Genomic DNA, 13,734 nt, shown 5'->3' on the forward strand with positions numbered 1-13,734 from the left:
CTGGGTAATTACAAATGTTGGATATGAGCGCCCTGGGTAAATCGGCAGATGTCAAAACTATAATCCATTTCTTGCCAGACGCGTTCCAACATCACTGGCTCCGGTCCACAGACATCCAGTTGATTCAAACTTCTGCACCCAGCGTGTAATGTAGTGTCTATGTGGTGGTCGTTTCTTGAATTTCGCACGAAAGTGTCTCTGAACTGTAACAACTGCCCCTGTTCGTGCATATTCCATTACGCAATATGCTTGCTCCGCCTTCGTTGTTGCCATTTTAGCTATCAACAACAAGTAGCGCCTCTAGCGGATTTTACGTCAACTACAACCACAGGCTATAAATTTACAACCTTCCTTTCTTCTTTCCCACCAGAATTGCTTTTGTATCTCTTTTCACTTAAAAATAAATTAACCTTACTTTTGTACCATTCTTTTTTAATAACGCTTATAATTTCTCCATGAAACATTTCGCAGTTGGATACCTATTACCATAAAACAGTTTTAACTAACAAAATCTTTAACTTACCTGCTTTTGTTGTAGTATATATGAGGTAATTGTATGTTTTCCCGTCGTTTAACTGCCACTTTAGCCCAGAGGATGAACATTCTTTAGATTAATTCGATGAAGGAACCTTCAGAAAGTATCACCCATCCCCAGTTCAGGACTTGAACCCGGACGAGTATAAGAAATTTTGTCTTGCTTTAAGATTCTCAAAAGTTACCGTTCCATACCCCAGTTGTTATCACTACTTCTTGAGAATAAAGAAAAACATTTGTATTGATGCTTTTCGTAATTTTAACTAGGAAGTCACGCAACAGGCCATCATAACACAAGCAGAATACAATTAATACATACCTTTATTGTATATACTACAGAGATTAGCATGAGAGGAGATAATCAGAAAGTAGGTGACTGAATTCCTCATGAGCTAACCAACCCGCTATGTCTCTCTTTACAATTCAAATACCGTTGCAGAACAGTTGCCTCGCGTTACCCATGATTTTTACAGCTGGCAAAATATAGACCAGGCATGCGTGAAATATCACAAGAATTATGCCATTTTTTAAATGAAGTAATGTAACTTAGTGATAACGTCTTCATGGTTTCCAGTGTTTTCCTGCTTTTTAATGGTAAAATCGCATCAGTGCATCGAGAGCGTGAAGACTTGTTGCACTCGTGTTCATTTGGCGACTAAAGCATTCAGCGTGAATGTACAGTCAAAGGCATAAAAAATGAGACACCTATCCTGAAATAATCGCTTCCCTCAAGGCGTTGCTTGTGTTGTATAACTCTACGGCGGTAGTAGTTGTTGCCACTGAAAATTTGCTATTAAAATTCACCTATCGCCGTAAAGTTAGGCAACACACATAACGGCTCTGAGGGAAGCGAGTATTTCAGAATCTAGGTGTCTCATTTCTTATTGCCGGTGAGCGTACGTATATGAAAACTGTTTTTTTTTTTTAAAAAAAAAAAAGTGTATATGAACTCATTGGGTTTATATTACAATCTGTGATCAATAAATACGGTGAAAGATTGAATGATCGATTTCATGATTTATTTGCAGGAATACAGCTCATTGTCCTTCAAGTAATCGCCTCCAATGGTAATGCACTTCTGAGAACGCGTGTAGAGGTCTCGCATACTTTGGACGAAGGCAGCCTGAGTGATGCGGTTGAGTTCACTGTTCACATTGCGTTGGATTAGATTTGATTAATGATGTCGGCAATGTCCGAAAACCGTTGTCCTTTTAAGTGTTTCTTCAAGCGAGGGAAAAGGAGTTAATCGGCAGGGGCGAGATCTGGTGAATAAGGGTGGTGATGGAGTACAAAACCCCCTTACGTGCCAGGAACTGTTGCACCGTTATGGCGGTATGGGGGCGTCCATAATCGTGCACCAGATCCCGATTTGAAGCAGAATTTCACGTTCGTACGTTGCTCCATTTTACCCATAACAGCGTCGCTGAACTGCACCTTATTTCCACAACGCGTACACACAAACTGCACGTCTGGACAACCACACGGCTTCGCGAACGTTGACTGACAGACCTAGGGGTTCACTGACCTGACCGTCAACCAGTAGTACCACCTACACCCCACCCCAGCAAATTCATTCACTGTATTTATTGATCAAAGGTTGCAACAAGAATGACTGAAACTCATATTTTAAGAAATTATTCCCTTTACACCCCCATTAAAGTTAAACTACCACAATTTTGCTCTAACGTCAGATGATGTGACGACTTCATAAGCACCAACCGCACTTCCCCGTATAACACCCCTTTAACTGCTTGTAGCAGGCCAACGACCCTCTGGCGCTTGCACCCACGACCAGATTATTCCTCTGTGGATTCGTGTTGTCCTGTGTATGTCCTTGTGCGTGCTGGGTGGTCCTTTGCAGCCTGTTTTCAATAGAGTATGGATATTTTATCCTTAGAGATGGTATAGTTTTAGTCCTTGATGACATTATTTACTTTAGTAATTGATTTAGCAAGTTTTTAACATACATTTTATTTTAGGGCCTAATGGTTAGGTAACGTCGTCTCCTTGTAATGAAGGGAGTCCAGGGTGCGAAATCATATAAGACTGTTGGGGGGGGGGAGGAAGAAAGATCTTAATCTAAAAACCCTCCTCCCCACAAACATACATATAAATTATACGATACATATTTATAATGTTATTAAAAGTAAACATAAATTACTAAATTAAAAATATATTATTATTATTAATTACCCAAAAATAAATAAATTTGTTACTTTTAAATATATCAGATATTATAAAGTAGCAAACTACGTCATTTACTAACTGGTTAAAACATGTTAATAAATTATGAAATACGTAGTTGAAGTGGTTTTATTATGTGTAAGTTTTTAGTAAGTTTTTGCTTTATGTTAATATAAAATAAATTAGATTTCATAGTAATTATTGTTTTGCATTCTTGTTTTACTTTAATTGTGCGTATTGATGTAGATATGGTAATGATCTCTTGAGAGAGAGAGAGAGAAAGCATTGAACACTCACAACTACACTATTGTGTATGTATTCGATATTATTTTTAGTACAGTATATTTGAAATTTAAAGTAATTGCTTATCTTTTGTTTGTTGTAACAAAAACTCCCCCCCGAAAAGTTTTGTTGGGGGGGATTTTTGAGGCCAAGATTGTTGGTGGGGAGGAAATCCTCCGTTCCCCCGCACTCTGCACCCCGTATTTGACACCCGGTTGAGGCACATAGTGGTTAGGATCCCACTTTAAACTGTAGGTCCAGTCCCAATTAGCTTTTCTGTGTATAAATGGACTTAAAAACAAACTATAAACATATTTTCATGTTTAGTCCCTGTCCGCAGTTTTGTTCCGGTTAACGGGCTTATCCCCCTTTGGTGTGATGGACAAAAATAGTCTGTGCTTTGTGCCCATGATATAAATATTAATCAATCAATTAAGCTTCACATGCACACATAAGCGCACCGAGAGAAGGGTTAATGGACCTCGTTGCCTTTTGTACTTAATTTTCTTGGAAAACTAGCCTCACTCAGCTCTATTTTTCTATCCGTAATGGATTTCATAATGCTTTTTCTGCAGTTGGACCCTCCCCTTTAAAGTATTCTGCGTGTCTTTATCCAAGCACACAATAGATAATTTGAGAGGGATGTGTTCAAGTACTGAAACAAAAAGCAATTGAACGTAATATGGTTTTGTTGTCACATCTGATACAACAAAAGATAATCCAAAGATGCAGGCAGCAGCCAACAATGCTGAATTCCCTCACAGTGGCTGCAAGCAGAGAGTTTGCTGCTTGCCAACGGGCTGCGGAGAGAGTTTGCGGCCGTAAAATTTCGCGAAATCGAGTGCGATAGAAAATAAATAATGCACTCAACGTTAAGTACATTAAATAATATTTTAATAGTGCAAGCAGTGCTTGCTTTGCTTGTACTATATCTTCGCCACTGGCGTAAGCATATAAAAAAGTGTATGTATTGCTGAGGTAATTTACGTCATCTTCGTCTTCTTTCTTTCCAGAAGGCCCACGCACCCACACACAGGTGAGGACCGTCAGGTAGACACAGAGATAATTTCTCAAGGTAGGTCTTTCGAGCGGCCCAGTGGAGCCATCTGCAGGAGGAATGATGTAATGCCGGTACCGTTACGGGTCAATGCTCCGCCGTTCCCCCTCCCCCATTGGACATTCCTTCTGTCGGTCGGCTCACTTCCTCAACCGCCAAGGACTTCGCAGCGTTGCCGCAGATCAAACATCAAAGTAGACCTAGAGAGAGAGAACCAGAACCAGCAGAATTTATTTTTTTTGGGCTACTTTAAAAATGAAAGGATTTTATTTTGTTTGTCTATAGAAAAAAATGTTATAGGTTATTTATGTGGGAATCATTTTCATAATACGACACGCACGGTCGAAGCCGTATACATTTCAGGGAGTGTTTCAAAACTGAAGGGTTAAAGAAGAGGTTGGAATAGAAACGGACAAGTAGGAATTTACACGAACAAGAAAACATAACCAGGCCTCCCCGATGGCGCAATGGTAGCGTCGTTGCCTTGTAATCAAGGGGTCCCGGGTTCGACTCCCGGTGGAGGCACATAGTGGTTCGGATCCCACTTTAAACTGTAGGTTCAGTCCCGATTAGCCTGAGTGTGCATACAGTGGACTTAAAACACCAGAAAACATTACCGACGTTCCAACAATCATATTTTGCCTCACGTACACTTAAGTGGCATAATTACTGGTAGCATACAACAAACAGCTCTTTAAGATGGGCAAGAAGTACCGTGATTCATACCATATAGTGATATGAGCTACTAATTTCTAGCTCTCTGAATAGCGGAAAAAGTTACACTATTTATAAAAAATAAGAGTAGATATTCTGTTAACTTTCCAATCTTCATGTCTCGATAGTATGTTACCAGTGTACGTATTATGATCCGGCTACCACTCTTACTGTTACAAAGTATCCGTTATGTTGTCTCGAGTTCGTTCTATCCAACATATCATGAATTGTTTCGTTGTTCTCGCCATAAATCAAACTGAAGGATTTCTTCTGGTGTACAACGGTGATATGAAAAGGATTCAGTATGTCTATTCTTTTCTTTCGTTCTCTCTCAGACTTGTCTTTCTCACTTTCTCTTCTGCTTCTCAGCCTCCTTGTTTATACTTTTCTTGTTCTGTCTCTTTAGTTTTCTTTCTGTTTATCTATCAATTTCTTCCCTTTCTATCTTTTTCTGTCTCTTGCTCTGTTTCACTGCAATCATTTCCCTCTGTGTCTGTTCTTTCGCTTCTGTCACACACTGTCGCTGCTTCCCTTCCTTTTGCCTGTTCTGTCTCATAGTTTCCTTCCCTCTCTTGACGTTATCAGTAAATGTTACATTTCTTGTATGTTTCTCTTTTCCCTCTCTTTCTTTTCCTATCGTCCTACTTTGCTTCACTTTTATTTCTTTCGTGCTTATTGCTTCAGTTTCTTTCTTTTCGCTATTACGTCATTTGTTCGCAATGCTAAATTTTGGTTTCCTGCTCCTTCCATTGCACAGTAATTTCCCTTTGTTCTTATTTATTGGCAGTTAACACTGTTCTCTAAGTGACAGGAAGGAGGATCGAACCTATTGGCAGTCTACCTGGAAATTGCCTTAGTTTATTTGAAGTTGGTAGAGAAACCCTTTTATTTTGATAGTTAATATTATAAATAAAGTTCAGTTAGAATTTGAACAGAATAACCAAGGCAGAAAAGTGTGTTAGATCGAAACATTAAGTGCATAATGCAGGAATATATTTGTTTTCTTATGATTCCACTAAAATTTCCCCTAACATTTAAAGCTTTATCTTGAACGAGGTGCGTAAAAGTTAATAACATAATACAATAACTGTTCATTTCAGTACACTAATTGTATAATGTGAGAAAATTGGAAAACAAATATACACGATAATCATTCACATGATGGTTGGAGTAGCATAGTGTTTCCGTGGATATAATAATAATTCGGAATAAAATTGGTTTATTTTCATTACTTTATAATATTATAATTATCATTATTTCTACTATAAAAGTTTCATCAGAGGCCTGACCCCCCTCCCTCTACAAAAATGTCTGGCTACGCCCATAGTTTTCTGGTGCACATCGTGAGTTCGAGCTTCAAAGTTCAGCTACATATCGGAAAGTTGATGCTCTTTTGTTTTGTTTTCGCTTTATTACTTTGCACACACTTGTCGTGACAAAGTACATGATGGCTCTAGTTAATTCTCCTTGACATCCCAATTCACTGCAGTCCTTAATGAAGTTGGCAGTTGTAGAATCTCGAACCGGTGAAACATAATTGAACAGGGTTTATGTAAAGAAGGCAGCTATAATTTTATACCAGCGTCAACGTCCTTAACCCTGCACATCGGCGCCGAAGGGGTTCATCTTTAGGTCATCGCAAAGAGAATCCGTCTGCAGTGACCCGCTTCGTCGTAGCATTCGACGAAACCTGTTGGAAATCAGGGTCAGTTGCGGGGAGAATCTCAATGAACGACGAACCACGCACAGGGAAAGAAAAAAAGTCCTTTCACGAATACATGCAGACACGACTTGCACGTTGGAGCAGTATGACACGATCTGGTGAAGTGCAAGGGCTCAAGCAACATGCACAGTAATGAAAGCCGTCTTGTCTCTGAGCTATCTTGCTACCTTGTACAGTTTCTGTGAGCGAAAAATCAAACAGTGCTTGATTATAATGCTCACTCCGAATCAGTTATGTACTGGAGCCATTGCATAAAAGAATCAGGCGTTAGTCTGTGCATGTGCGAATTACAACGATCCCAGTCGTTGATTTTAGCTACCCATATTTTTTAAATGCCATAAGATTATAATTGTTGCTGGAAGACTGGTGCGCAATTTCGGTGTTTATATTGTCAAAGTTACCGTGAAAGGCTTATACTCACTATTACACAAAATACGAATAACGAAGCAAAATAAAGAAGAGAAACTATGATCACAGGTCCAAAGACAATTTTTTACCAAGCTGACTTATTTGTATCTTGTAAGCAATTCTTCTTTCTTCCACTACACCAGGGGTTCCCACACTTTTCCGTTTCAACCCGTCCTAGGGTTTCAAAATTTTTCTGCGGTGCCCAAGTCAGAATGTAACTAGCCTATCTAACACTTGCAACGCTCTGTAAGTGTGGTTAGGTTGGTTGCCTTAGGTTAAAAAATAAACATATATTTTATATTTAGAAACATTTTACATGTAAAAAGTACTAAATAAGCCCATGTTTGGAACAATCATATCATTGATTTTCAGTGAAAATATTGGAACATTTCGCGGCCCCCCTGGAAGTCATTAACGGCACCCTAGGTCGCCGCGGCGCACATTTTGGGAACCACTACACTACACGCTTAAACTCTTTAAATTCTTTTGATTTAATTTATCTGCTAATATTAGAGAATTATTTTTTGATGTAGGTCTATAGGCTCTTCCCTTTTTTTTCTCTGATAATCTTTTAATTGCAAATGATACGTTTCAGGATAATTATTTATGTACGTACATTCTTATGACAAAGGATTAAGAACATGGTTAATAACAAAAGCAATGTCGATGGAAATTATGATTTACAATACATTAAATAAACAGTTGTGAGATATAAATGCACATCGAAACTACTTATTGCATGCCAAATATTAAGCATAGTATTACCCTTATCTGTGGTATTACCGAACCGTTGGCTTATAATGCATTTATAAGTTAGGTGTCAGTGTTAGGGCAGATCGAATTTACAAAAAAAAAAGAAGCTTGATTTCCAAAAATAACATTTTACATTATAACTGAAAAATTACAATATTTTTATCGCTTTAAATACATTTTCAAAACAAAAAAAATGTCTGAAACACCATAAGCATTTTTTGTCCTAATGGCCAACATGTTGAAATACTACCTTATTGCTATCTTATTAAGGGATAAATACAGAGACGTATAAAAGAACTTTAGAATGCCCATTACATAAACACGATAAAAAACTTCTGTTCATTTCTCATGTCTAACAGTATGCACGTGTTACTACTGCATACACAACGTTGCAGTTTTTACATAATATAGCTTAATTGTAGAATTGGTAGGATCTGCTTTGGTGTATTTGTAACGTGTATGTATTGTCCATGTTGTTTTGCAAATTAGCATGCAGCAAACGTTCTTCCCCAAAACCTGACTACTGTCACTGTGGCATGTAACCTAATTCCGTGATTATCTGAATGTCTTCTCTGCTATGAACAGTCACGAACGTGACAAGAATGCACACTGCATCCACAACAATGTTATTCGCACAGGTTGGCTATAAAATGGCATTTTGCGAGACCCTTCACGGAGGAAGGAATTTATATGGTCGTATTGTTAGGTAACCAGGCGGCATTCTCTCGTGAAGAACGGCCATTCCAAGAAAATGTTGGTGATCAACTAAAGACAGCGTGTTTATGAGCTGGCTTCTGAATGGAAGTGTAAAATATTTATCTTAGCAAAAGCATTGCTGCAGACAATTATATGGCTGCTGACTATTGAATCTGGATTTACAAAGAAATGTCAGATGATGACTTTAACAGTAAGTAAACTGTGAATGTCTTCCCCCCATTCTTTATACTAATCTACAACTACCATTCTATGGACGTGGGGTTGATTTTTCCAACCTATTTTTCAAGGGAAGAACGGAGTCGTAGTTATTTTGCCAATGTAAAGAATTTTCTTTTTCATTCAAGAAACAGGCTCGCCTTAGAATGTATGAATCCCAAGGAAAGGTTCGTGTGGGCAATGCTCTGGGATCCTTGTACCCTGAAAAAGTGCGTACATTCTATGCGTGAAAAGTTAAGTATTCATACACGATCTTCTCTCCGTAAAAAATTCCTGGACACGCCATATTGACTCCTAACTATTCTGATGTAAGTAGGAAGGTCAAGCTGATATATTAAGAAGGAAATCGATGATTTATTGTGACTAATGGGTCCAAGAAAAGTATGTGTAATATAAATCAGCTATTTGTGGTGACCAAAGTGTTTTGTAGTGGAACGTACGCACCCTATCATTCTGGTGAAGAGTAAACATTTTTGGACGAGCGAGCAAGATTCGATTTGAAAATGTTTGCGGAAGTGAATAAAAAAGCACACAGAAACTTGTTTTAATGGTCTCATTAATTTGATTACCTTTAAACATAGCATGACTTATACGGATTGTTGCGAGGTCATAAGGTACGATTTGGCAGATAATTCCTACAACCTGGGATCGGGCAGGTTTTAACGCACGTTCAATGTGACAACAATCACTAACAAGATTGCTAATTAAAGTTACGTAATGAAGATATAGATCTGGATATGAGTTTTTGTTATCATGTTGATGTATGTGAGATACATATTACGTTCATTTCCGTAATTCGACATTTTAAAGCTTTGGCATTTCTGGTATACTTTAGAACTGAACTAGTTGCTGCTGTCATTGTTCATACTGTGTGTGAACTTGTGACAATTGAGCTATCATTTTTACATAATTTATTTCATTTGAGTCATGTTTGTGACCATAAAGCATTTACTACTTATAATGAAAAATATTGCTTAACTGAGCTTTTTCGTCATTTAAATAACAGTGTATAATGTACTATATCGAGGACAAATAGAGAGTTTGTAATGTACTTCTAGAATTAAGAGATTCGATCAAGAGGTTCTCAGACTTGCATGTAACACAAATCATGACAATCATATTACACGTACTACCAAATCCAATAACGTTTTTTATTATTTTTTACAAAACTAGTGTTATCTTCTGGCAGACAATATACTGAAAAATATTTCCTGACAACAATAAATTCGTTATAACGTAAGTTCATGTAATAAAAAACCTGCTTGACAAGTAACTATTATTTTAACGACGTTCAGTGACAGAATACGAGTAATGAGGGCGAATGATATTATTTTACCTGCCATTCATATTCAGTGAGGTTCTATTGATAACTTTGGACATTTTTGGGCGGGGGTGATGAGATCGCTTAATATTTGACTCAATGTGACGATCGTTATATTATTTTGTGTTAAGTGAGGATTTATTGTTTGATTTTAGTATTGTGATCATTCCCTCCATTTCCGCCCTTATTGCAACTATAGAGTTTTACCAAGATCAGGTTGCAGTGGCTTACCAAGGGGAATTGATGTGAAGTATATCAGCACAAATTCCTTTAAAAAACATTAATATGCCAAAAACATAGTACTGGTAAGCTAGAAAATGGTGCACCTGGCATCCGCAACTCTTCATACACACTCGCTTTTGAAGACCCTCAGGTGTAATGGAAACACCAAGAATATGTTCACACCGCAATAGTCCTCTATTGGTGTTTCTTCAAAGCAGGCTCTGGGAAAAGGGGTAAAATCGCTGAGCTTGGTGATCTTTTTGATCTTTTCCAGAAGGTCTGCAGGTGGTCTGCGACTCGTCCGTGTACTAACACTTGAGGGACCTTGAATTTAAAAGCATTTTCCTCTCGAAAAGCAGGATTCACACCCCGAAGATTGTCTCAAGCTATACATCTGAAAAATTGCTGATTGTCGCGCGGCATTAGAGCGTTTGCACACGCATAGGTAAAATAAACGCCGTCTCCGAAACAGATATCGCCAGCACCAGAAATCGACGGAGGTTAATGGCACAGCTGCAGCCGTGGTCCGGCACGATACGTTTTCCGAAGAGACCACCGACGGGTCGGTATGCAACCGGAGTTCCTTTCGACAAATCGGCAGTTGGACCGGACCGACGACGACTCGCTATGAAGACACAGACCCCCAGTGTCAAGGAAGACGCTGTGTTGTTAGAATCCCCTTCTCCCCGGACAAAGCCAGTGATTCTTTCGAAGGTAGCATGGAAAAGCAAAATTGGCTGGAATTAAGATTTTGCTTTCTTGGAACCGACCTTTCAACAAATGGATAGAAAAGTTCAAGTTGGAAGGGTTTAAGAACTGCCTTCCAGAGATTTTGCTGCGATTATATGAAATATTTCGCATTTTGGGATGAACCCAGTAATATAGGCTATCGCGCTTGTATTTACGTCCAAGATGCAACAACCACAAAAGATAAAGCCATTTTTTTTTTAGGCAGGAGCGATTTCCGTTCTCAGAGTTTGTCCAGAACTTCTTGCGTCCCCACCAAGGTATCGGCGATAACTCCGATTTTATCGGTGCGTGTCGGTGTCTTGGCCGATAACAACTTCGAAAAAATATCGGTACGTCTGCAAATGCTCTTCTGGTCAACTGCATGGTTGACAAGAGGTTCGGTAACTCTCTGCGAAGAGATAAGAGATGGATCATCCTTCCTCCAAGGTAGGGAACGCCTACCTTGTCATGGAGGAAAATGTCCTAGAACAACCACGATTTTCCTTTCTTGCGGCGCTGCAACCATAACAATGATACGGCTGCTGTTACCGCCTTGGAACATGAGGACAAACACGCCACCAGTGGCGAAAGACCCGTTGACTTTCTCATGGCTCCGGCCAGGGAAATGTTCCCTGGTGGCGGCAGAAAGAACAAGCAAGCCATCCGCTAATGAATTGAAGCCAGTAACGCACGCGGAGTGACAGCTTGCCCCCACTCAAGATGGAGAAAGTTCGGCGAGGTTAACAATGGTTTGGCGGGCTCGTGAAATCAGCCTGGGAAAGTCGGTTATCTCAGTTATGTCACAATGTGCGAGGGAGGGGAGGGAGTGGCTTTCAAGAGCACCGGTCTTGTGGCAGGTTCGCTCCAAGAGGTGAAAGATCTGTAGCTGCGATATCGCGGAAACTAAAGCACTAATTCATTATTAGCAGCCCATGCATTATGTTTTTTCTTCAAAGCTTTGAGAAGACAAACTGCACAACAAGAAGTAGTGAAAAGCACGAAAGAGAATAAATACGGAAGCTACAAAAGGATTAAGGCCTCCCCGTTGGCATAGCAGTAACGTCGTCGAAGAGTAAACGAGGGGTCCTTGTTTCGATTGTATGTAATTTCAAACTTAATCCATTAGACACATTTGTGGACCTGTACGGAGTGGTTGCATACGTGCAGGATAATATAATATATTATCAGTTTTTCGAGGGTTCGTAGCGTCGAAAAAGGTGTAATAGAAACGTTAAGGAAAACTATTTGCCCCAATGAGCTTCATACGCTTTGAAAGTTTGTGAAGTGTCACGCTGTATGTAATGTGTATATACACTGAGAATCAAGACGAGATTCGAGTGAGAACGAGACTGTTTATCGAGACGAGACCGAAAGCGAGGCAGGCATTTTCAACTCAAGACGATGTCGAGAACGAAAGTTAGTTATCTTTAGGGGCTTAATTTTATACTTCAAGAAGGGTGACTACCATTTTAGACATAATAAACACCATCTATTTAATTTGATAACTCAAAAAGAATTATCACAGTTTTAGATATACAGGAGGACGATCTCTTAATTTTATACAAGAATAGTGATCATCTCTGGCCTCTCCGAAGGCGTAGTGCTAGCGTCGCTGCCTTTGTACTCAACTGGTCCCGGGTTCGATACCCGGTGAAGGGTCATAGTGGATCCCACTTTGAACTGTAGGTCCAGTCCCGACTAGCCTTACTGTGCATAAAGTGGACTAAAAACACCAAATCAACAACAACAACAACAACATTAAAGGGAGGAGATTATCCTTTTAGACAAGTATATTAGACAATTTTATTCGTCAAGAAGATCGATTTTTTAAATTAAATATGTCAAGAAGGGTGATCACCTTTTTAGATATAATAGAGGTGATAGCTGTCTACTCTCACATTAATTGGCGATTTATTGTGTTTTCGTCACCTTTAGGAAAACTTGCTTAACTTCTGAAGTCAAACTATCCATTTGCTCTTAAATTCCAATTTTTAATTTTACGATCGTCTGCTCTGTACCCAAGGAGTAGTGTGATCGATGTGAAGCATTATGCCACTCGAAGAAGAACTGGAATTAGGTGAGAATCGATGATGTTTGAGATAAGGACGCGATGCGTGAAATTCCCCAACAGAATCGACAATAATTATGCCATGTTGCGTGGGATGGGAAAGCATTGCGAAACATGATTTACATGGCTGAGTAGGAGTCTCACGGTTCGGCTTGTTGGAAGGAAGATGCAGGCCGTAACGGGTTTTGTGGCTTTCGTCCTTTGACAGGTGGTCGAATTCTACCTCGTGTCCTTGACTGAAGGTTCGACGAGTTAATACCCTTAAAAGAAAACACCAGTTACCACAGATGTCATCTAAGAATTTGTCAGATGCCTGGAACATATTGGTACTTCAGAATGTACAGGGTGATTCAATTTTTTTGAACACTATATGGGAAATAGAAAATTTGCTTAAAGGAGGAAACTTTGTTGCAATGACACTTGTTATGCAGGCTACATGGGACAGGTAAACACGTGGAGAGCATGTGAAAACACTGTCATGTCAATTTGTTCAATACAATTCAATCAAAGAAGTAAATGTAGACGGTGAGTAGTGCATTTTCTATTTCTCATATAGTGTTAATATTTTTTAATCACCCTGTACATTCGCTTCAGATGGCAATACCCAGATACGTAATAGTAATACAGGGTTACCACGAGGAGCATTGTCATTTTGAAAAAAGCTAAACATAGTTAATTTTTCAAACACAATTTTATTGAACGAATGTAACATGGTTGTGGGGATATGTCATTTACCTTACGTACCAAAAATCACGGCAGAATGGTGACGTCCGTCTTCCTGATGCAGTTTTCAATCCTGGCCTCGA

At 39.2% G+C, this 13,734-nt stretch overlaps 1 protein-coding gene across 6 annotated transcripts in view; it reads left to right on the forward strand.

The window, feature by feature from the left end:
* The window catches only part of haf (leucine-rich repeat and fibronectin type-III domain-containing protein hattifattener), a 173,840-nt gene that overhangs the window by 91,718 nt on the left and 68,388 nt on the right, over window positions 1–13,734 (forward strand). For 5 of the 6 annotated variants that reach the window (XM_083139166.1, XM_083139160.1, XM_083139158.1 and 2 more), the window contains one exon: window positions 4,014–4,036. The exons of the other annotated variant lie outside the window; for it this stretch is intronic. In XM_083139166.1, the coding sequence (XP_082995292.1) occupies window positions 4,014–4,036 (23 nt within the window). The remainder of the gene's footprint in view (window positions 1–4,013; window positions 4,037–13,734) is intronic. 6 annotated transcript variants of the gene reach the window in all.

The sequence above is a fragment of the Lepisma saccharinum genome, chromosome 17 (assembly GCF_977018435.1).
Source record: "Lepisma saccharinum chromosome 17, izLepSacc3.1, whole genome shotgun sequence".
Classification (NCBI taxonomy): Eukaryota; Metazoa; Arthropoda; class Insecta; order Zygentoma; family Lepismatidae; genus Lepisma; species Lepisma saccharinum.